The following is a 24261-nucleotide window of genomic DNA, read 5'->3' on the forward strand; positions in this document are numbered from 1 at the left end:
CATTATTTTTTATTTAAAGCTCCATTGAAGAAGAAAATACTAGAATGTGTCTGTCACATACACTTTCTTCAATTAAAAGTTTTATGTTTTCAATTATCTCCATTTTATTTCAGTAAATTGTCATCAAGCATTTCTCTAGGACAGAATCTGTCCCTAGCACTGAGGGACATGCTAGATGAATGCAAGAACTATGCTAGATGAGCATGAACTTTCCTTACTTCTAAAATTCTGTGTTCTCTTATATTTGCATTTTTTAAAGTTAAGAAAGAATCATTTTCATTGGGATTCAGTTTATAAATAATTCTCAATATGACTTTTCAATGTTTATGTAATAGCGTGTAAACTAAATCTTCGATTTCTGTACTTCTAAAGTCATTTGTCGGGGATCTGTTGGCTGTTTAGTAGCAGAGACCATTATTAAATTAGAGCATAATTATTTCTACATTTTTGTTTCAACCAAAGTACATGTTTCATTAGCATTTGAAGAAGACATCTCTTATAGTATATTGAGTTAGTTCGTATTTCTGAGGTACAAAGATAGAGGAATACGATTAATGTCCAGATGCTTTACTTTAGTAATGGGCTTTTTGTAGAAATGAGGTAAAGATAGCACATTGATTTAAAAAAAATTTATTGGCATATAAGTAGAGATGCATAGTAACTTACAGGGCTCATTTTGATGACAGCCATACTCTGTTAGTTAAGAATAGGCAAAGTATTCTTTAAAAAGAATGAAAACATGTCTTTTGCAGCAACATGGATGCAGCTGGAGGCCATTAACATAAGCAAATTAATGCAGGAGAAGAAAACTAAATACTACATGTTCTCACTTATAAGTGAGAGCTAAACACTGGGTATTCCTAGTCATAAAATGGCAACAGTAGACACTGGAGACTACTGCTGGGGAAGGGGGAAGAGGGAAATGGGTTGAAAAACTAACTATTGGGTACTATGCTCAGTATCTGGGTAATTGGATCATTCGTATTCCAAACCTCAGCATCTCTTGGTATACTTACGTAACAAACATGCATATGTACCCTCTAAATCTAAAATAAAAGTTGGAAAAAAAAAGTAAAATATACCCTTAAAAAAAGAATAGGCAAATGAAGATAATTATCAAATACCAAATCCAAGGGAGTCTCTCAAACTATGTTCACTTCTGACTGTTCTCTCCCATTACATTTCTCAAGGTTATCACATAATTTTTACCTTATAGATGTAATGTGTGATATGATGACTTCATATTTGAGAATCCCCCAGTAAATGTTAACATGTGGCAGTTTGTGAGGATTCCTGTGGAAATCAGGAGGATCTCAGTCTTCTGAGGGAGGGTATTATTGGGTTACTTTTGTGGAGAGGATTGCTTCCATGCAAACTTATCATGAAGATGTTTATGGTGTAAATATACCTGGTGAGAGAGAGAGGGGGACCAAAAAGGCAAGCAACAAAGAAGAAAGGAGAGGTGAGAAACAGGCTCCAATAGTTTACCTCAATAGTTTGCTGGGAATTTCATGTTTCTCTGCTGGCCTCCAAGGAAGTTCATACCTGCCAATTTGAAAGACTGGTCTGTAGATCATTTCTCAGTTATCAAGGTGCTTTTATAACCCTTGGTTTCTAAGTTCATTCCCAGTGGACTCCATCATGAAAGCCAGGGACTGACACTCATTTTTGAGGACAATTTAGCTCTGTCACCTTCCTTGCCATTAGCCAGGCTCCTCAGGTAACTTATCAGTTCCTAGAAAGTGTGGTGGGGCTAAAATCAAGCACTTAAGGCACCTGCTTCTTTTTCTTTTTTCTTTTGAGACAGAGTCTCGCTCTGTTGCCCAGGCTGGAGTGCAGTGGCGCCATCTCGGCTCACGGCAACCTTTGCCTCCCGGGTTCAGTGATTCTCCTGCCTCAGCTTCTGTAGCTGGGATTACAAGTGCCTGCCAACATGCCTGGCTAACTTTTGTGTTTTTAGTAGAGACGGGATTTCCCCATGCTGGCCAGGCTCGTCTCGAACTCCTGACCTCAAGTAATCCACCTGCCTCAGCCTCCCAAAGCATTGAGATTACAGGCGTAAGCCACCGCGCCCAGCCAGCACTTGCTTCTTTAAGGCTGAAAGAATGGAAACTGCCCAGTGAAAAGCTGACCCCAGTGAGGGTACTGACTGAAGCTGGGGGCCTGCTACTCATAGTGTCTCTCGAGGCAGTTGTGTCCCCCACCACGTGCTCACTGTCTTTAGTGGAGCTAAGCCTTGCCTCTGCTCCTGCCCACTCTAATACAATGTCTATTCTCAGAAAATTGACTAAGATTATGTTTACAAAGAATGCAAAGTACACTGGAATTAAAATTCATTGCGCTAAGACTATGTAAGTATTAAATAAACAAATTAAGTATTATACTAACTGTAAGTTTTAAAAATTTTGATGATTTGTATATAAAGCAATAAATTTTGTAACAAATAGAAATACTTGTGAAGATAAAGGCTTACTTGTACTTTAATAGGTTTCAGGGCTCAAAGGATTAATTTTGAAAGAATTTATTGATACGGAATAGATGTACATATTTTGGGGGCACATGTGATAATATGCTCATATAATTTGTACGGATAAATCAGTGTAATTGGGTTACTGATCACCTTAAATATTTATCTTCTCTCTTTGCTAAAAACATTTGAATTGTTCTCTTCTAGCTACTTTGAATATGCAATCGATTATTGTAAGCTATAATCACCCTACAGATCTATCCAACACCAGATCTTATTTCTTCTATCAAATTGTGTATTTGTACCCATTAATCAACTTCTCATTATTTTCCTCTCCCCCTCCTTTTTCCGACCTCTGGTAACCACGAGTCTACTCGCTACCTTCATGAGATCCACTTGTTTAGGTCCCACATATGAGTGAGATCATGTGATATTTGTCTTTCTCTGTTTGGCTTATTCTACTTAACATAATGCCCTCCAGTTCCATCCATGTTGCTGCATATGACAGGGTTTTATTTTTTATGGATGAATAATATTCCCTTGTGTATATACCACATTTTCTTTATCCATTCATCCATTGATGAGCGCTTAGGTTGATTCCATATGTTGGCTATTGTGAATAGTGCTGCCATAAACATGGGAGAGCAGATATCTCTCTTTGATATATTGATTTCCTTTTTCTGGATATATACAGAAAGCGTTAATTTTTGACAACAGTTATGACTTCCCTTCCATCTTTCGTGTCTTACTCATCCTCATTTTAAACATATGACTTGGAATAATCTGAAAATATAATAGCATTGCCTGAAATATAGAGCAATTCTCATTTGCATTGATGGTAACATATCCTGCTAGAGGTATTCTATAGTCAGCACAGCTCCTTCAGATGGATCAATAATGTTCATGTCATGGTTCTACAGCTCTAAGCTAAACCACAAAGATATGTGTATTGGGTTGTGGGAATAAAGGGAAATGCAAAGGGTTAGGATAGGACACCTCCATCACCACCACCACTCTAGATGCTATTGGAATCAAAATAGCTGACATCCATCAGTTTCTTAATATGTACTATGGATTATTCCAAACACTTTATATTTGTTAATTCATTTAGTCTTCCTAGCAACCCTATTTTATAGCTACTGTTATTATCATGTCAATTTTAGATATGAGGAAATTAAAGCACATAAATATCAAGTAGTGTGCCTAATGTTACATAACTAGTAATAACTAGTAAGTGGCAAATTAGAGCTGCGATTGAAATCCAGGTAATCTAAAGGCAAAGCTCATACATTCAACCTCTAAACATTGCTTTTTTTCACGTAGAGCACATAACTGGCAACAGGTAGGGAAATTTCTAACATGTAAAATAAAAGTTTTAGTTTGAATGTTATTAAGTGGCCAGAATATTATCTAGTTCTAGCCTACTGCAAATTTTAGAATATATTTAAAACTTTTAAACTATGCTATGCAAATATCCATGGTAACTTGAAAATAGAGACTTTTCATAATAGACATTCAATGTTTGAAACTTTTTTTGGAAAATGCATCATTTGATATTATTATTAACTCCGGATAATGTTTAGTAAGGTCTTACTGGGTGCCAGGCACTGTTCCATATGTATCACATCTTATTTTATTTGATTTTCTTAACACCATGTAAGTAATATGTTATTACTACCTACTTAAAAAGCTTGGGGGCTCAGAGACAAAGCCACTTTTGCAGTCATACCTGGTAAGTAGTGCAGTGAAGGTGGGCACCCAAGTTGAGCTGACTCCAGAGACAAAATTTGAAACCATTATGCCATACTGCTCCAAGCATCCACTTCATAAAACTGTGTGAAGATTTGATGTATTTTACTACTTTATGTTTATTTATCCAAATCTTTGTTACTACTTTTACTACTTTATGTTTATTTACCCAAAAATTGATTTTAAAAAAATTAAATTTAAATTAAAAATTAAATTTTAAAATTTAATATTTTAGTAGGCATAAAACTAGGATGTTACTTTGGTCCATAGTACTCTGAAAAATTACCTTTTTCATATTATACTGTAGTTGTCCATTTGTTTGCTTTTCTCCCTTCACAAGGCAGTAAGATCCTTGAAATAAGAATTTTGCCTTAATTTTTGAGTCCTCAACATTGAGCATACTGCTTGGTATGTAATAGGATCTTTTAAAAAATCTGTGTTGAACAAATTAACAAGAAAAGGCAGTGTTAAAAGGATGCTTTGGTTAAGCTTTTTCTTCCTTGAAATAGGTTGATACGCTCATAATGATGTACAAAACTCACTGCCAGTGTATCCTGGACAATGCAATTAATGGAAACTTTGAAGAGGTAAGAATGACAAAGAATGCTTTATTTGACCCTATTATATATACTTTCATGTTCTGTTCTTAATGAGTTCATGTTAAAGAAAAAAATCTTAACATACTTTTTACTCTGCAACTAGATCCAGCATTTTTTATTACACTTTTGGCAAGGAATGCCTGACCATCTCCTTCCCCTGCTCGAAAATCCTGTTATCATTGATATTTTCTGTGTTTGTGACTCAATTCTTTATAAGGTAAGCACTTTGGGATGTCTTAAACATGAGCCATTTATTTCTTTACATAGCATTCTATCTAAATTCTTGCAATATATTTTCAGTAAATATGTTATTTATGGCTGGAGATACACTGTCATTTTTTTTTATGAGAAAGCAAGCAATTTAATAGTGCATGTTTAATAGTGTATGTGTTTTAATTGAAGTTTACATTAAGTAAAACAAACTCAATTTCTTTTTACAGCTAATAATGAGTCTATATGTGACACGCTTATTAATATGTGAAAACTTAGTTAAATTTTATTAACTCTCTAAGGTGTTTTCAGATTAAAATAACACAGTGGATTTTTTTTTCACAATGCCAGTGTTTTGGCAGAAAGCAGAATTAGGCACCCTTATGAGATTAATAACTTGAAAATCTCAAAAACCTCTAACTTTAATGCATTAATGTCTAATTCTCTTCTCAAACCAAATCAGAGTTCCTAAGTGTCTACAGAAGGATCTGGAAGACATCCTAAATAAGGACAAACTGATTGTCCTTCTAGGCAAACATTTAATGGAAGACAGAAAGAGGCTAATTCCTGACAGTCTCTTCCCTGGTGGCTACAAGTTCTAAGCTGATGGATAAAACTATATTGCAATGTGGGTACTTTAAAGTGAGTTTGCCTACATTTGCTTGCTAACTTACCATAAGGAAAAACAAAAGCTTTCCTTTTAAAAAATAATCTGAGTTGGCAAGAAAACCCAAGCTGGATGCTGTTTAACATTTAGGAAATAAAATCCTTCTAAATTAGTTGCCACTATCAGATTCTCAGCTTTGCAGAAAAGTAAAGCAGAAGCTATTTATAGATAAACTAAGTCCAGAAGCCCCTAAGCAGACCAAGAACTAATGAGACAGCTTGAATAAGAGAGCGCATATTTTTATCCTCTGTCCAGTACTTCCTCATCACAGGATAGGAGAAAGGAGGAATAAAGTACAATATATTTTCTGCCTTTAGTTCAAGTTCAAGTTGAAAAAATTTCAAAGGAGAGTAAGGATTGTCTTGGTTTTTTTTTTCTGGATTGAATATGAATGCCATTATTTAGAGAAAAACAGTTTAATTTGCATTAATTGTTTGTAATGCTTAACACTTGACAAGGCTCCCAAAAGGGGAGAGGAGGCAGCTCCGTGAGTGAGTATAAGAAAAGACCTGGGGCTCATGCACACACATTTCCATCAGAGCAAAGCTTTTTGGACTGTCATTCAGTTTGTCCAAGAAATACTTTTAAAACATACTTCTCCCTTTAAGTGATCTATTTTTTTTAGTCTAGTATAAACATCCTGACTTTAAATATCTTTAAATGAACCCGGTTTCTCCTCCTCATGGTGGACCCAGAGAGGCACAGTGAGCTATGTAAGTAGAACAGTGTAAGATGAGCTTCTACAAAAGTCTTCCTCCCACCTCTAGAAAGTGGTCAGCTTTTCATCATAAAACGGTATATGATTACCATGGACCAATCCATTGGTAATTAACATACTGAACATGTACATATACAGTGCTATCTCTTGTTTTTATTGTCATACACACTCACACACAACTCATACATACATTCATTTTGGAGATAAAATTATAACTTTGAGAAAGTAGTTAACATGTTATTCTCTAGGAAGCTAGGAATAAAAAGTAGTTGACCAATAATACGTCTTTCTATAGAAATACTAAGTAAAGATTTGTATTAACCTCTTTTGCTATGATTAAGGTTCTTACAGATGTACTCATTCCTGCAACAATGCAAGAAATGCCTGAAAGGTATGTTCAGTTAATAAAACATGAGCATTCCTAGTATAGGATTTAACTTTATACATTATATTAGAAGAAAACATTAGGTAGTAATTTATTCATTTATCAAGAAGACTATTTTCTACTTTTGTCCCCTTTGTATTTGCTGGAAGAGATGTGTCTTATAGCTGGGCCTCAATAAACAAAATGGGTGAAACAATCCTTCAATCCCTTTAATTTGAGAGCGGCTAAAGTGAAAAATAGATTTAAGCACTGTTGACCTTCGAGAAAGTTTTCAATGGAAACTAGCTGGAGTATGATAAAAAAGATAATTAATGGAAAATAACCACAAGAATAAAAACTATAGGAGAAATTATTGTATTTTATTATTAACTTTTGTCTTAATTACAAAATCAGAAAGTGGCATGATGAAATTACTGCCTTCTTTTAACAAAGGAATAAAATCTCAAATAGTTTATTGAAACAATACCAGAAGATTTTTCAAAAAAAAACCTTTTCAATATAAGAACAATAGAATTCTGAAAAAAAAAGCCAACTTTTTCTCTGAAAACAAAATCTAATGAAATGATAAAATTTATTTTAGTACTTCGGGGGTACAAATTCATATAGGACTGGACATAGTTGGTGCTCCAAAAATAGATGTTGCTTGGTAAAACAAATTTTACTTTTTATTTACCTTTTCCTCCAGATTATTTCATCTATATGATAGTTGGTATTAGCCTGATCAATAATGTCTTTTAATTATCAATTGTAGTCTTTAAATATCTATTCTGTACTCTGAATTGGGTACTTGAAGTGGAGTTTGAAGAGCTTGAGTGTTTTGACCAAGATGATAACAAAACATCTCATGTACCCCATAAATATATACACCTCCTATGCACCCACAAACATTTTAAAAATATAGCATAAGAAAAGATGATAAATGGCTGATCTAGGCTGTCTGACTTCAAAAGTACTGCTTATGAAATCATAGAATAATAGTATACCTCAATTAAAATATGATTGTTTAATGCATTTTTTAACAATGAAGCATTTAACACATAGCCTTCTTTGTAGCTTATTAGCAGACATAAGAAATTTTGCTAAAAATTGGGAACAGTGGGTTGTTTCATCCTTGGAAAACTTGCCAGAAGCTCTAACTGACAAGAAAATACCTATTGTGCGAAGATTTGTATCTTCTCTGAAACGACAAACATCTTTCTTACATCTTGCCCAGGTATGTTGGTTGCTAAGCTGAGAGCATTTGAGTCACCATATAAAAAATGAATCTTCTGATAAGGACAGATTGAGGAACTTTCATAGATTGAAGGGCGCTAAGTAGACAACAACTAAATGCAACGTGAGACCCAAAAGTGAATGCTATGATAGAAAAAGCACATTAGTGGGAAAGCTGGTGAAATTTGAATTATGTCTGTAGTTAATAGTATTGTACCAATGTTAATTTCATATAATATACAATAGTTACAGAAGATGATAAGAAGCTGGATGGAGAGTATATGGAAATATTCTGCACTATGTTTGCAACTTCTCTGTGATTGGAAATTTAAAAAACTTGAATGCAATTAAACATTTATTTGCCATGTGAATCTAATTGGTACAAATTAAGGTTGTGAGAAGTAAGCCTATGTGATACTTAATATTGTGAAACCACAAATGCAACACATTTTAAACTGCCGACTAATCATGGCTCTTTTAAATAGAGCAAAAGTAATTCATAAGTTAAGAATGACGCATTTGTATATTGTTAAAATATATTTCTCTTTCCCCAAAATGATTATCTGCTTTATGAAGGTTTCTTGCCTTCTAAATTTTAAAAGACAAGCTTGAGATGATTTCAGATAGGAAATGTAACATTTAAAAATTCTTATTTTGTGATCATGGACAAAGAGAATCCATTTATATTTTCTTTTTTAAATTTTTTATTATACTTTAAGTTTTAGGGTACATGTGCACAACGTGCAGGTTTGTTACATATGTATACATGTGCCCTGTTGGTGTGCTGAACCCATTAACTCATCATTTACATTAGGTGTATCTCCTATAATTTTCAGACTTTTAACAGAGATGATCATGAGTCTCAGCTACTGCTTTTGTCTTTAAAATAAGAAAAAAGTTATTTATGATACTTTTATCTCAAGGAACTATTTTTCTGATAGCTAAAAATTTCTTCTAGATACATTAGAAATGATATAGTGTAGTGTCTTCTTTACTTTCTCTATGCAGATTGCCAGACCAGCTCTCTTTGACCAGCATGTCGTTAATTCTATGGTATCTGATATTGAAAGGGTTGATTTGAACAGCATTGGCTCTCAAGCCCTTCTTACCATTTCAGGCAGCACAGACACTGAATCTGGTATCTACACTGAACGTAAGTCCATTCTCTTTGTTTAGAACAAGGTTTTCCAAGCTCAGAAAATTGACATCTTGAGCTGGGTAACTCTGTTGGAGGAGCCTGTCCAGTGTGTTGTAGGATGTTTAGCAGCATCCCTGACCTTTACCCGTTAGATGACAGTAGCAGCCTCCCCCAAGCTGAGACAACCAAAAATGTTTCCCCACATTGTCAAAGGTGTTCTGGGCTGAAAAATCACATCTGATTGAAAAAAAAAAACCTGGTTTATAAAAATACTTTTAATTTAAAAAATTTATCTTCTAATAAAAAAGTTATAATTACTCACCATGGAAAAGATAGAAAATATTTTTTGAAGGAAAATTTGTATTATTTTAATTATTTTTATGTACAGAAAACTCAACAGTGTACATTTAACCCAGTTTAGTGGCAAGTTCTTTAGCCTTTGCCTTTTCGAGCTTGGCGATACGAGCCACAGACTTAGGACCCAGGACATTGCCACCCCAGTGACGGCGGATTTCATCGTATCTGTCATTGTAATTGGTCCTGATAGCTTCCACCAGCTTAGCCAAAGCGCCTTTGTCTTCCGAGTTCACCTGTGTGAAGGCGACAGTGGTGCAGGTCTTCCTGTGGACTAGACGTCCCAGTCTTGCCTTCCCCTTGATAATGCAGTAAGGGACCCCCATTTTACGACACAGGGCAGGCAAGAAGACAACCAGCTCAATGGGATCCACGTCTTGTGCAATCACCACCAGCTGAGCTTTCTTGTTCTCCACCAAGGTGGTGACGGTGTTAACTCCTGCTCGAAGGACAGGTGGTCTCTTGGTCGGGACGTCCCCTTTGCCAGCAGCTTTCTTCTCGGCCCGGGCCAACAGTCTCTGCTTCTTCTCTTGCTTTGTCTCTTGTCTGTACTTGTGGGTCAGCTTAAGCAGCTGAGTAGCTGTTTGGCGGTCCAGGGCCTGGGTGAACTGGTTAATCGCAGGAGACACTTTCAGCCGCTTATAGAGGATGGCTCTCTGCCGCTGCAACCTAATATAGCGGGGCCATTTCACAAAGCGGGTGAGGTCTCTTTTGGGCTGGATGTCCTGTCCAATGCCAAAATTCTTAGGCCTTTTCTCAAACTGGGGATTCACCACTTTCTTAGCCTCCTGCTTCTTCACGACAGCTGGGGCCGGAGCCACCTTCTTTCCCTTGGCCTTCTTTCCTTTCAGCATCTTGGGTGGCGGGAGGAGACAAAGAAAATATTGAGGAAAATAAAAGTCATCTGTAATTTCATTACCTAGAAATAAATGAAATGGAAATAATCTGAAAATAATCAAAATGGTTTTGAGTTTTGTAAGTTTTCTTTCAGTTTTACATTACATGTATAGAAATTTGCATGTGTTTTATAGTCTTGTCATCCTGTGGTGTGTGATAAATATCAAAATGGTACCTCAGCACAATACTGCTTTTCAAAGCAGACTCTCTACTCAGGTTTGGACCATCTGACAGAGCTTACCAAGCCAATATGCATGGCTAGACAACTAGGCTTGAATTTCAAGGGATAACAGCCACTATTTTTTCCTCCCTCTGCCTTTGAAAAGACAAAACCTGCAGCCTCCTATACACTGGAGCACAAACTATGGACTGCTCTCTGGGGCCCAATCTCAACTCCACTTTTTATTTCCTAACATAAAATAGTATTACCTTTTGAGATTCAGTAAACCTTAAACCTTTTAATAAAAGGATAGTCTTAAACTGCCCTTTTAAATATTACATGATAAAACGTTATTCAGGTAAATGGCTCAATTCTGCCGAGAAGAACTTAACTTTTACTAAAGATAAAAGATATTTTGGAAAGCAGGAAATCACCAAGCTTAGGTTCATTCATTTGCTTTTAACTAATCTGTTCCATTTAATGAAAACACTAGACTCAAAATGAATATTTAACTACATAAACAACTTAATCTTCCCTAGTATATGAATACATATGTAAGATTTAAACCTATATTTCAATATATACCAAGATATAGACACTTATTAAAATTTTGGGCACACTTCAAGAGGCTGAGGTGGGAAGATTGCTTGATCCCAGGAGTTCAAGGCCAGCCTGGGCAACACAACAAGACCTTGCCCTATAATTTTTTTTTTTTTTAATTTAGCCAGGCTTGTTGGTGCGTGCCTGGGGTCCCAACTGCTTGGGAGGCTGAGGCAGGAGGGTCACTTGAGCCCAGGAGTTTGAGGCTGCAGTAAGCCATGATCACGTCATTGCACTCCAGCCTGGGCAACAAAGCAAGATCCTGTCTCTCTCTCTCTCTCACACACACCATTGAAGAGTACAGTACTAAGGATTTTTTTGTTACTGTTTTCAAGATATGATATTAATTCTTTTCACACATTTATCTGTCTTTCCCTTTCATGCTATCAAAGTATTGATGATTCCAAGTTTTAGGTTTTCTCTTGGATTCCAAGTAGAGTACAATATTCTGTTTTCTTTTCTTTCTTTTTTTTTTTTTTCCTGGGTAGATGACTCTATCACTGTGTTCCAAGAACTGAAGGATCTCCTTAAGAAGAATGCCACCGTGGAGGCTTTTATTGAATGGTTGGATACTGTGGTAGAACAGAGAGTTATTAAGGTACTTTTTAATGACAGATTCAGAAAATAAGTTCCTTGTAAAGAGTAAATGCTAAACTGGCTATAATTTTTTGTCTGGGGGGAGAGGGGTGGAAGGCTGTGTGTGTAAAGGCCTTGAAAAGCTTTTGATGCTCTACGAATAAGGCAGGCCAAATACTGAAATTAGGAATATGTCAAGATTTGAGAGCATTGGGCATGGATTCCATTATATTTCTCCTTTCTTGCCAAAAGACTACAAGATGCTCTGCCTTCCCTATCAGTCAATAACATTACAGCTGAGTAACATCAGCAGAGAAAGATAAACTTAGAAACTGGAATGATCTGGCCCGTTTCTAAAAAGCAAGATTTCATAAATGCTGATGGAAAACATGGTTCTAAGCATTTGCGTTTCTGAATTCCAAAAGCTCAATATTTTGTGTTTTCTCTGTGGTTTCTTCACCTTCTTTGGTTAACCTAGTCACCCGTTGTGAAACAAGCAATAAGAACAAATATATCCATCACTAGTTGGTGTTGGCCATTCCATATCAAGGAAACTAGTTATAGTTTGGAGACTTTTTTCCTTTTGTAAGGAAAATAGATTATCATTCAGTACCAAAGAAGTCAGAGTTAATCATTCACAAAAATATATAGCCCTTCCTTCACACCTCACCTTCTGTTCTTTTTAAAGCTCTGTCAAAGAAAAATTAAAAAATAAAAATATTTTGAAAATTGTTTCATTTTGTTGTCTAATTCTATTAGGAAACAAAGCCATATTGAATAAAGACTTATTACCCTTAAAACATCAGCAAAGACAGGCTAACATTAAATTCCCTGGACAGATAGTTTTATTTGACGAAATAAATGCCATGCCATCTGTCCATTTGTTAGACAGTCTATTTACTTCTTGATCTAACACAGGATGCATGTAGTACTGAGAGGACAGATTTTATAGTTTCATTTTGTTCCTTTACTTTTAGACCAGCAAACAAAATGGAAGGTCATTAAAGAAGAGAGCTCAAGACTTTCTGTTAAAGTGGAGTTTTTTTGGTGCTCGAGTAATGCATAATCTCACCTTGAACAATGCATCCAGTTTTGGTAACATGTGCATTATAAAACTGTTCTTACATGAATTATATAATTTGTTCCTCAGTCACAGTTCCTGTCAATTTTTAAACATGTTACATCATCACTTCTTAAACTGTATCTGAATATGGAGCTATGAGAAAATGGTATTTATGAGCCTGGGTTTTGGAGTCAGACCATAAGCAGGATTAAATCCTAACAATGATTCTCTCTGGCTATGGGCCAATCTGCTCATTGAAGAAGGGGAAGAATATTCTCTTCAAAGGGTTGTGTAGGTACTTTGGTGAGATGATGTATATAAAAACAAATTGCCTAGCACTCAGGAAGTGCTTAATGCATAGCAGCTATTATCTTTACATTCCATCAGTGCTTGGATAAATTTTCTTTGTTAAACAAATGATAATTAAGACATTATTTTCCAAAGTTATTATTCATTGCAATATGGCAAATTTCTGCAGCTTTTCTGAGCACCCATATAGCTGCACTCCAGGAATCAAAAAACAGCTTAGAAGACACACTCTCATGTTTCTGACCCATCTTTCCTGTTCTATATGACTTGGGAGACAAATAGGGTTAAGTTAGCTTTTTATAAAATTGAATGCCTTCTTTTTCCTTAGAATTCCTGAGACTCCTATTTTATAGTTATAATGTTAAACTCATGAGTAGTAACTCTGCATTTGGTAGCTGCATTTCAGGAAATCTTCACATTATGAAAGAGATTACAATTAACTAAATTGTTTTTATTTAATGTTCTATAGAATTAAATAAAATCAGTGAATTTGTATTGAAGAATAAACAAAACACATTGTCTATTATTTGAAATAGACTTCCCATATTTAAAGTTTTATAAAATATACAGCATTGAAGCCTGGCCTTACTACGAAAAATACTTTTGTTGGAAAATCTATTGAATAGTTAAAAGAAGTTTTAGTTTTCCAGAACATATTTCACTTGAAAATTACTCTTTTAGTTTTTGCCAAATCTAAGAATGTTTTGTTTCAGGCTAGAAAGACATCTCTTTACTTGCCTTTTTTCAGACCATGTTGGCCATTGTCTAATTATTTAGTACAAAGTAAACAGAAATAGAGCAGAGTAGAGCTCATTCTCCCCAAGTTGAAGCTTATCACACTCCAATGTGTGCCCTCTTAAAGCATAAAGCATGTCTCACTTTCATCCGTATTTTCCTTTGATGTAATTAGTGGCCAAAGAGCTGGCAGGACAGTACACACAGTGAGCAGGGCAGGCAATACACAGAAAGATTAGAGATCCACGTTAAGCATGTTGGTCTTAGCAGGTCATTTAAAGTCCAACAAGTATTTGTTTATTTCAGTTGCTCCTTGTAAAGTGTTGCGAGATGGTCACAAAGATAACTGACTTCTCTTTCCCTTTCCTTCTCTTTCTCTCCCCTTTTTACATTTCACACTGTCCTCTCCTCATTCTCCATCCATAAACAAGGTTCTTTTCATTTGATTCGAATGCTTCTCGATGAATACATTCTCCTGGCCATGGAGACCCAGTTTAATAATGACAAAGAGCAGGAGTTACAGAATTTGTTGGACAAGTATATGAAGAATTCAGGTAACTTAAAATAACTGTTTTGTTTTGCATATTTCTTTGTTTTAATCTTAAGTTCAAGAATTTATAAGTTCAGATATTAAGTGGGTTTATCATAATCTCAGAGTTTTTCTCCAAACATATCATTACTAATTCTCACCATACAGTCACACTATTGGAGCACTACTTTTCTTTCATTCATTGCTATGTAGTCAAAAGTACTTTACTGGAAACTCTGAAGTATACAAAATTGGTGATCTTAATTTCTGGGAATTAAGGTGAAGCTGGAGAAGTGACTATAATACAAAAAATAACTGTAATTCAAGACACATGTGGTATACTACATATGTAAGTGGTGTAAAAATAAGTTCTATAGGAGTTTAGAGAAGGAAGGAAACACATCTATTCAGGATAGGGCAACTTGCATTTTGAAGACTTCACTCCAAACTGGATTATTTAGTGCTCCTTATCTACATCCACATCCACAAATATGCAGCTAAAAAAAACCTAGCATCACTGTCAAGAGCAAAGGTCTGCCAGCCTCACTTCCCACGGGAAACATTGCTTAGTAGTTTCCAGATTAAATACTCAACAATGAAACATTTTCATTTTCTTTTACTTGGGTTTATCTACGAGGAATATGAGAAAAAATCTCAAATTTCCCATTTTAAAAACTCTTTCCAGATGCGAGTAAAGCTGCTTTCACTGCTTCTCCGAGTTCATGCTTTCTGGCCAACCGTAATAAAGGGAGCATGGTTTCCAGCGACGCTGTGAAGAATGAAAGCCATGTGGAGACAACCTATCTCCCTCTGCCATCCAGTCAACCTGGAGGCCTAGGCCCTGCTCTGCACCAGTTCCCTGCTGGGAACACAGACAACATGCCGCTCACAGGTACGCTAAAGAGAACTGCTTAGGCTCCAGCACATCTCAGAGAAGCCTGTTGCTTCATTTTTCTTAAAACTCATAACCTCCAGTCCAGGAATTCCAACAATAAAAAAGGATGATCTTAACTGAGTTTTAATAAAGATTTATAATATTTTTGTGATTTTCAGCAATGGTAATAATACTGTTATTAACACAGGTATCATGTCTTGACACACTCCATAAATTATATTAGAAGTATGAATAATTAGTTAATTTAGTGGAAGAAATAATTAGATGAGGTATACATAAAATTCTTAAGATGCTTTGAAGATCAAAAAAATGGGTTGCTTATTTCTGGATTTTGAGGAGACTTTATTTCTCCTCCCTTAAAAAGTAGTTTCGGGCTGGGTATGGTGGCTCATGCCTGTAATCTCAGCATTTTGGGAGGCCGAGGCGAGTGGATCACCTGAGGTCAGGAGTTTGAGACCAGCCTGCCCAACATGGCAAAACCCCGTCTCTACTAAACATACAAAAAATTAGCCGGGCTTGGTGGCAGGCGCCTGTACTCTCTCTTGAACCCAGGAGGCGGACCTTGCAGTGAGCTGAGATCAGGCCACTGCACTCCAGCTGGGTGACGAGAGTGAAGCTCCATATCAAAAAAGCAAACAAACAAACAAAAAAACTGGATTCGGCCATTTTAGGATAATCGTTACAATAATTCTCCCTTTTGGTCTAAGGTTCTCTTTGTGTCAGCATGAATGTTTGGTGGCTTGAACTAGCTACTCGGGAGTATTTTAAATCTGCTTATTGCCTTGTGTCTTTTTTGAAATCTTTTTATATACATTACTTCATTTGATATACAGAATTTTAAACCTAGAAGAGCCTTATAGTTCAGGGGTCCATTTCTACCAATGGAACATTGGCGGCCCAGAGAGTTGGTGGCATTCATAAATCACATTACTTATAAGAGGTGTTTGCATGACATTTTGAATTGACTGCTTTGAAGCCATGGCCATTTTGACATTAGTGACTTTTTCTTTTTACCCTAAAAATCAAACAGTTTAACAATCAGCTAACTTTTTAATTATGGGGAAATATGAGCAGCAGACACCCATGTCCTCCCCATGCTATCTGTGGAGAAACCATGAAGCCATCGCAGACTTTCCTCTATAGTCACCAAATCCACATCTCCACTGTTGTGATATATACATGTGTTGTGATTATATTTTTTAAGTTCTGGATTTTTGGTGCTTTTCAGTTTAGTTATTTTTGGAGGGCCGGAATGAAGCAAGCTGGAAAACAATACATTAATAAATCTTTTGAATATTTTTTAAAGATGTGAGCTCATCTACTTTGACACTAAAGGAATGTTCTGGTGATTTTTTCCAGGTCAAATGGAGCTTTCACAGAATGCTGGTCATCTGATGACACCACCCATTTCTCCAGCCATGGCAAGCCGAGGAAGTGTCATTAACCAAGGACCAATGGCAGGGAGGCCCCCAAGTGTGGGCCCAGTACTGTCAGCTCCATCACACTGCTCCACATACCCAGAGCCCATTTATCCCACTCTCCCTCAAGCCAATCATGACTTTTATAGCACCAGCTCTAACTACCAGACTGTGTTTAGGGCACAGCCCCACTCCACATCAGGACTCTATCCTCATCACACCGAGCATGGTCGATGCATGGCTTGGACTGAACAGCAGCTTTCAAGAGACTTCTTCAGTGGCAGCTGTGCGGGGTCTCCATATAACTCCCGGCCACCGTCTAGCTATGGCCCATCCCTGCAAGCCCAGGATTCACACAATATGCAGTTTTTAAATACAGGAAGCTTCAATTTCTTGAGCAACACAGGAGCTGCCAGCTGCCAAGGAGCAACACTGCCTCCTAATTCACCAAATGGTATTGATATTTAAAAGAATTTTTCTTGGTTTTTGAGATGGCAATGAGGCAAAATCAGACACTGCGTTCCACCTCTGCTGACTAGCATGTCCTTTCATTTAAGGCTTCCAAAGATCATGGAATCTTAGACATTTGGAGCTGATTTCTGTCACATACATATATATTTCCTAATTTTTGTGGCTTTCCTAAAGTTGCCCTTCTTCCTTTTTTTTTTTTTTTTTTTTTTTTTGAGACAGGGTCTTACGCTGTAGCCCAGGCTGGAGTGCTTGGCAGGATCATGATTCACTGCAGCCTCAAACCCCTAGCTCAAGCAATCCTCCTATCTCAGCTTCCCAAGTAGCTGGGACTACAGGCATGCATCACCATCCCTGTCTATATTTTAAATTTTTTCTAGAGACAAAGTCTCGCTATGTTTGCCCAGGCTGGTCTCAAACTACCAACTTTAAGCAATCCTCTCTCCTTGGCTTCCCAAAATGCTGAGGTGCCTCCCAAAGGTGTGAGCCACCACCCCTGGCCTAAAGCTGTCCTCCTAAATACCGCATATGTTAAAAAAAAAAAAAAAAAAGGATAGTTAAATCATATGTTTGAGACCTACCTTAATAGCCCCAAAGAAGAATGTTCTGTCTTTCGAAAACATTTTTAGTGGATAATATTTCTTCCTGATAACTAAAAGCAGATTTTAAAGATTGGGACCAAAACAGACGAATAAAAATAGGAAGTTAAGGGAATTAGAGAGACCTGTGACCTTGAGTCACCAAAATAGGCTTTGTGTGTAGGCTTCTTTGGTGTCTTTCTCCTAAGTGTAGGCCAGTCTTTGTCTTCCCTAAACATGCATCTATACATGAAAGTAGTATTTTTTGACAGGTGATAGTGCTTTTTTTTCTTCAAAGGTAGATCTTGTTAATTTAGATAAGGGAACTCTGACAGAAGTGTAATCTGGTCTTAAAGTTAATACAATTCTTATGTCTTAAATTATGTATTATGCTATAATTATTGTATTAAATTATGCATGATGCTACAATTCTTATGTGTTAAAAAACACAAAAAACAGCACAGTAAACCTTATCCATGTACAAGCACAAATCCAGTTCTGTAGCATGTATAGATACACATGTAATACTTACAGTTTGATATCTTTAGGACGTCACCTCATTACTTTGTCACTTTTTTCCTTCCTGAAAGTTCTTTGTAGTAAGTTAACAGCAAATTCTCAACATTTTCTGTTACAGGATACTATGGAAGCAACATAAACTACCCAGAGTCTCACAGGCTCGGATCAATGGTGAATCAGCACGTTTCTGTCATCAGCAGCATTCGTTCACTGCCCTCCTACAGTGACATCCATGATCCACTTAACATTTTAGATGACAGTGGTAGAAAACAGACCAGCTCGTTTTACACAGACACATCATCTCCAGTTGCATGTCGAACTCCAGTCCTAGGTAAATTATTTTAGTAGTTCTTGAAAACATTTTAAGAAGTTGTTAACCTCAGGTATGCAACATTACTTGAGGGAGATATGCTGAGGTGAACTGAGCAAGCATGTTTCCACGGTTGATTTATTACCTTGGATCTAAAGTTATATTTTTTGTATCTGACTACACAGTTAGTAACAGTTTTTCATTTCTTATTCTGTATATCTCTATTATGCAACCTACTGCTAGATCTGTTACTTTTTACAAAAAAAAATAGCTGGTATCTATTAAGTATGCAAAAAATTAATATGACCTGTCAAATGCAGTCTAAAACTGTAAGTTTTAAAAGGGCAGTAATAATATCCTTTTCTCACTCTTGATTAGTGTTGGACCCAGTTGTAGTGCCAAGAGATATCTTTAGGCCTCATGATCTCCATCAGTATCCAAAAATCACTCCAAGATTAAAAAAAACTGGTGTCCTGTGATGGGTGCTACTAGCATTTTCTCATTCTTATGTAAAATGTGATTCAACACCTCTGTAGAAAATGTTGCTATTTTTATTGCTCTCTAACATATCATGTAAGTAAAAATAAGAAAAACGTGTGCTTGCCGTGAAGCCTCCTGGAATCTTCTCCCAACCAGGTTACATTTCTTAATCCTCATCTATGAAGAAATTCTGCAATAATAATTAGTATGTTATTAGTAATAACATAGATTTAGTCACTATAGATTTAGTTTCTAAAAATACTAATAAGATTTCACAGGGCAAGTATATATTCACTAAGTATCAAAGCAGAGTGTTAATATTTATATGAGATGGTTAAAGTCTTCCAATGAGATTGATTTCAGACTAGCATAAGTAGAGGGCATTGACACGCAACCAGAGCATAAGGGAAAATGAAATCAATTTCATCTCTCCTCACTCAGTGTACCTTCCCAATAATTCAATAGGAAGTACTCCTTCTCCTCCTGTCACTGTCACACATGCTCCCTGAGCAGAATCTAGCAGCTCATCTTCTGCTATCTGCAAATGGTCATTGCTTCTAGGTTACTCTAATGAAGCAGAAAATTCCACTTCAGGACGTTTTCTCACCATGAGACTAAAATGTACTGTGTTGCTATTGTTACTATTAGTTCTGTTTACTTGAAGAGATAGTGGAAGCTTTGACGAAACATAGGTTAAGAGTAGGGTGGAGTCTAAGCTTTAGTTTATCAGAGCTGGCTTACAAGTAGATTGCAAAGTGTGCTGCAGGGTAAAATGAGGGGATAGAATAAGTGGATAAGTAGTGCAAGGAGAATTGAGCTCAACTATTTCTTAAGTATAAAGCCTTGTTCTTAGACAGAGAGCATGTCATGTCAGCAATAAGAAGGCAGCAACCATATATGAGGGAAATACAGGGCTAGTGAGCCAGTTAATGAATTTTATTGAGAACCGACTAGGAGCCAGACCCCATTCTAGATGTGAGGATATGGTGGTGATCAGGCCATAGTTCTTGCCTGTAAGAAGTTTACATTCTAGTAGAGGGACAGTAAGGCAATAAATACATGAGCAAATGCATTAAAAAGATAATGTCAAGTACTCTGAACCTGATTAAATAGAGTAAAATGACAGATAGTAAAGGAGGAGCTGCTTTCGGTAGGACAGCTGAGAAAGGAATCCTGAGGCAGAAACATTTGAGTTGAAAGCTGAGTGATGAGAAGGAGGCAAAGATGTGAAGATCTGAGGGAGGAGTTCCAGGCAGAAGAAACAGTGAATGCAGAACCGCTGAAATCAGAATAAGTTTGAAAAAATCAATGGGCAGAGAGCAGGCCAGTGTATCTTAAGCATGTTGAATGAAGGAGAGAGTAGAGCAAAATAAATAAAAAATCAGGGGCCCATCTACATAGGGTAAGATGCTTGGTTCATGTTCCAAGGGTATCGGAAGCCACTGTGGCATTTGAGACGAGTGAAAGTTTGATCTACTCTTCAGCAATATCATTCTGTCTGCTCTCGGGAAGGTGAGTGGATGAGACAAAGGTGGAGATCATGGGACCAGTCAGGAGGCTGCTGTGTTGGTCCAGGAGAGAAAAGATGGTGGTTTGAACTACAACCGTGAAAGTGCAGATGGAAAGAGGAGGTTGATTGGGGGATATATTTTGGTGGTAGCACTTAAGTTGAAATGGAGTTTTCTTTGTGAAATATGTAGAGGAAATAATTTCTGGGAGACTAGCAAGTGGGAACAAATGGAAGAAAAGATGATTGCTCTGGTAAGCCATACAGACTCAAATTTAAAATAGGTATGTGTGCTAAGTGCAAAAATAAATACAGGGTATTAAAATGAGTGGCATTTGCAGAGAAAAGAAAATGTCAATCAATTTTCAATTGCTGATTATATTTTCCCTTACAGCTTCCAGTTTGCAAACCCCAATTCCTTCTTCCTCATCCCAATGTATGTATGGAACTTCCAACCAGTATCCAGCTCAAGAAACCCTGGACTCCCATGGAACAAGCAGTAGAGAAATGGTGTCCTCTTTACCACCTATCAACACTGTGTTCATGGGAACAGCAGCTGGAGGCACTTAAACCACCAATGTGGGAGGGGGTGCTAAAACTTTAAAAAAAATCTCTACTGTGCAAATATCATTATTCACTCAGACTTCCATAAGAGTAAAGAAAAATGAATATGCAGTGGCTGACATTGTTTTAAAGTCACTGGTACTATGGACAACTCCATAGTGAATGGAGATACTTGCAGAGTTTGTCATGCACACTAAGAGTTTAAAATGTGAGCTCATTATTAATCATAGTTTCAAAATTATCAAATAAAACCAGTGAAGATCTGAAGATGCAAACATTTCAACTATGAAGATTTACATTTCACTTGCTAATTTATTAAACATCTGTGTGTCTTTTTATCTTTGGTTTCTTTTAAAAAGTATATTTAATGCCTTTACAATACCTTTAATTTATTAGGATCTCAGAATCATTGTTTACTATCCCTTATTTGACAAAAAGTCAAATGTGTATGTTCTACCTCCAACGGAAATGTTTACAAGGTCAAGACTTAATTCAATTCAGCCAAGACCAAAGTTGCTTGACTTCAATTCCTGTGCATTAGTGTGATGATTTCTGTCACATAGCAGCATTCCGATTCTATGTAACTGAATGGAGATGATAAGAGCTTTCCCCTCTTTATTTAAAAAAGATTAAAAGGAATAAAAGAAATAATGTATGGAAATATTTTTAAAGGCTTGGTGCTCTTGGGGCTGGTACTGTTTCTGAAGAATGCTGGGGATTTACTCTTTAATCTCAGCTCCTTTGGAAATGAGATTAAGGAGTCAAGTAGTTTGGTTAAACACTATAATTTAAAAACATTTGCGTATCATATCCATGCCTATACATATAAAGAAATTGTGAATTGTAGACTATTTGAACCTTTTCAGATTCAGAAGCAGTCTTTTACCAAGTACTTTCTTATACATTGAAAGTAAATGAGTGTTCAGGGATTAGCTAGATGCAAAGCCTAATTCAGAAGTGAAGGAATCATTACATATAAATTAATACAATTTGATAACACTATCTATCTTTCTACCTCTGTTTCTTTTTCTTTTCCATATGTCTTCACTGAAAGGTCTGTTGTAAAGTTCCTGGCCTGTGGTAGGAGACTTCCATAAACTTTACAGGCTTCTCCTATAGTCTTATGACAAGCCTCATATTATTTGTATTAAGGATTAGGTTACACTATAAACCCCAGGTACATCATAAAAGGATCTATAAGCCCCAGATACTCATTATACATCATGATGGAATTTGGTAAAACAAACTGTGGAATTTTTTTCAGCAAGCAATAAACAATTATCTGTGGACCTGTCAGAGTATTGCTACCATTTGCTTAGTTGTATGTTCAACAGTATGCAGTTTATAATCTAATTAATTGAACAGAAAAAGATTATAGCAGTAACAAATCACGAAGAATAGCAAATGTTCTATTCTTTGATCTAGAAATATTGTAGAAATACAGAGGAGAAAATTAATAAAGACTTGGAATTAAGTAGTAAACAAAACAGCTTTAAAAAGCGTTTGGCCATAAGTCTTGAAAGTTAACCAAAATTTTAATGTATACTAATTAAATACATGTTCAGCCTCTATGTGTCAGACACTTCATTATATAACAACATGGAAGATACAAAGATGGGAAAGACACTGTCATACCTTATACATTTTTGTGTAACAATGAAGGGGTAATGTGATAGAAAATAGAAGCTCCTAGAGGATTTTTGAGTAGAAAAGCAACGTGGGGAAAGTGATGTTTAGGGAATATCTAACACTAGTTGGAGAGAGGGGCTGAATTGGATAGCGGAGAAATTAGTCTGAAAAGGGGGCTATTTGGAGGTTGTTTCTCTCATCTAGATGTCCAGTGGATAAACACAGAGAATACTTGGAAGCAGAGGGAATGAGATCAGGGAGAGAGAAAGAAGCATCATTTCAAAAGAATGTATTTAAGGATTTTCTCTAACCCTGTTTGCAAAGGATTTCCCTACCCTATTTGTAAAGCATTGCAGTGTAAATAATTTGCCATATATTGATGCCCTTTTTGTAAATGAGAGAAAATGACCCAGAGCAGGGAGAAGCTTACAAGACATGTGAACAGCATCTCTGGGTCTCATTTGCACCTGGCTGATAACAAGGTGCTCAATCTTGACGTCAAGAGACAGATGACTAACTTGCTCTTTTTGCCAGGCAGTGGGACTTGAGTTTATCTCTGTTTCTGTTAAATGCATAACAGTGTTTCTCCATGCAGGCACTATTGGCTTTCAGGCAGGACAGTTCTTTTATCTCACTGTTCTGTATATTGCACAAGATTTATATCCCTGGCTCTCAAACACTAAATCTCAATAGAACTCCCTTTCCCAGTCACTGTGACAACCAAAAACACCTCACATTTTTTCAAATGCCTCTGGAGAGGCAGTGCTAGTTCTCCATGAATTAAAGGTGACAACATCTTTAATTTTACCTAGAAGGAGCATGAGACAATATAATACCTCTCTGCCCTTCAGTTACACTCATCATTTAAAAATGGTTTCCTTCATGGATCTAAGCCTGGGTGCTCAAGGCATTTTCTGATATTCTTGTTAATTTTAATAGGTTAAAGGATCTTGCCTAGTGTTTTAGTGTTTCTGTTTCCAAAAGCAAGTATATTATCCCTCAAGTAGTTTTTAGAATTTGTGAAGTATCAATTATAAAGTGGCCTGTTTCAGCTAATGCTTATGTGAAATGCAAAATTAAGGTTAGAAATCAGAATTCAAAAAAATGCTTGCTTTACAATTCAATTATTTTATTTTCTTTTTCAATTTTTTAACTTTTTGTAGAGATGGGGGTCTCTCTATGTTACCCAGATGGGTCCTGAACTTCTGGGCTCAAGTGATCCTCCTGCCTCACAAAGTGCTGGGATGACAGGCATAAGCCACCGTACGAGACCTATAACTCAGTCCTCAAGTAGTATTTTTCAAATGTTACGTTACGGTGTGGTGTCTGCTATAGATAAAAGACCTATTGACAAATGAATGCTCCAATTAACTCAGTAGATTTTTTTTTTTTTTTTTTTTAGACAGGGTCTCACTGTCTCCCAGCTCGAGTGCAGTGGGCGATCACAGCTCACTGCAACCTAGGCTTTCTAGGCTCAAGTGATCCTCCCAAAACTCCTGAGTTCAAGTGACCCCCTGCCTCAGCC

General features: G+C 36.5%; 2 protein-coding genes across 4 annotated transcripts in view; one reads left to right on the top strand and one right to left on the bottom strand.

Annotated features, from left to right (window-relative positions):
- The window catches only part of RFX6 (regulatory factor X6), a 56593-nt gene extending 34189 nt beyond the window's left edge, over positions 1–22404 (top strand). For all 3 annotated transcript variants that reach the window (XM_031012205.3, XM_055391780.2, XM_063707814.1), the window contains 12 exons: positions 4726–4803; positions 4919–5032; positions 6752–6801; positions 7849–8008; positions 9016–9160; positions 11645–11754; positions 12710–12827; positions 14271–14393; positions 15054–15260; positions 16623–17135; positions 18365–18577; positions 20938–22404. In XM_031012205.3, coding sequence (XP_030868065.1) covers positions 4726–4803; positions 4919–5032; positions 6752–6801; positions 7849–8008; positions 9016–9160; positions 11645–11754; positions 12710–12827; positions 14271–14393; positions 15054–15260; positions 16623–17135; positions 18365–18577; positions 20938–21113 — 2007 coding nt within the window. In that variant the 3' untranslated portion in view covers positions 21114–22404. The remainder of the gene's footprint in view (positions 1–4725; positions 4804–4918; positions 5033–6751; positions 6802–7848; positions 8009–9015; positions 9161–11644; positions 11755–12709; positions 12828–14270; positions 14394–15053; positions 15261–16622; positions 17136–18364; positions 18578–20937) is intronic.
- LOC101132879 (large ribosomal subunit protein eL8-like) lies at positions 9488–10366 on the bottom strand. Its single transcript, XM_055391781.2, has one exon. It carries the CDS (start codon positions 10351–10353, stop codon positions 9553–9555), a length of 801 nt encoding a protein of 266 aa, XP_055247756.1. The 5' UTR covers positions 10354–10366; the 3' UTR covers positions 9488–9552.
- Positions 22405–24261: the final 1857 nt, after the last annotated feature.

Source organism: Gorilla gorilla, chromosome 5, assembly GCF_029281585.2.
Source record: "Gorilla gorilla gorilla isolate KB3781 chromosome 5, NHGRI_mGorGor1-v2.1_pri, whole genome shotgun sequence".
In the NCBI taxonomy this organism is placed as follows: domain Eukaryota; kingdom Metazoa; phylum Chordata; class Mammalia; order Primates; family Hominidae; genus Gorilla; species Gorilla gorilla.

What these genes read in the sequence shown, in the direction of transcription:
- LOC101132879 (XM_055391781.2), bottom strand. Translation starts at nt 10,353, where the DNA reads ATGCTGAAAGGAAAGAAGGCCAAGGGAAAGAAGGTGGCTCCGGCCCCA.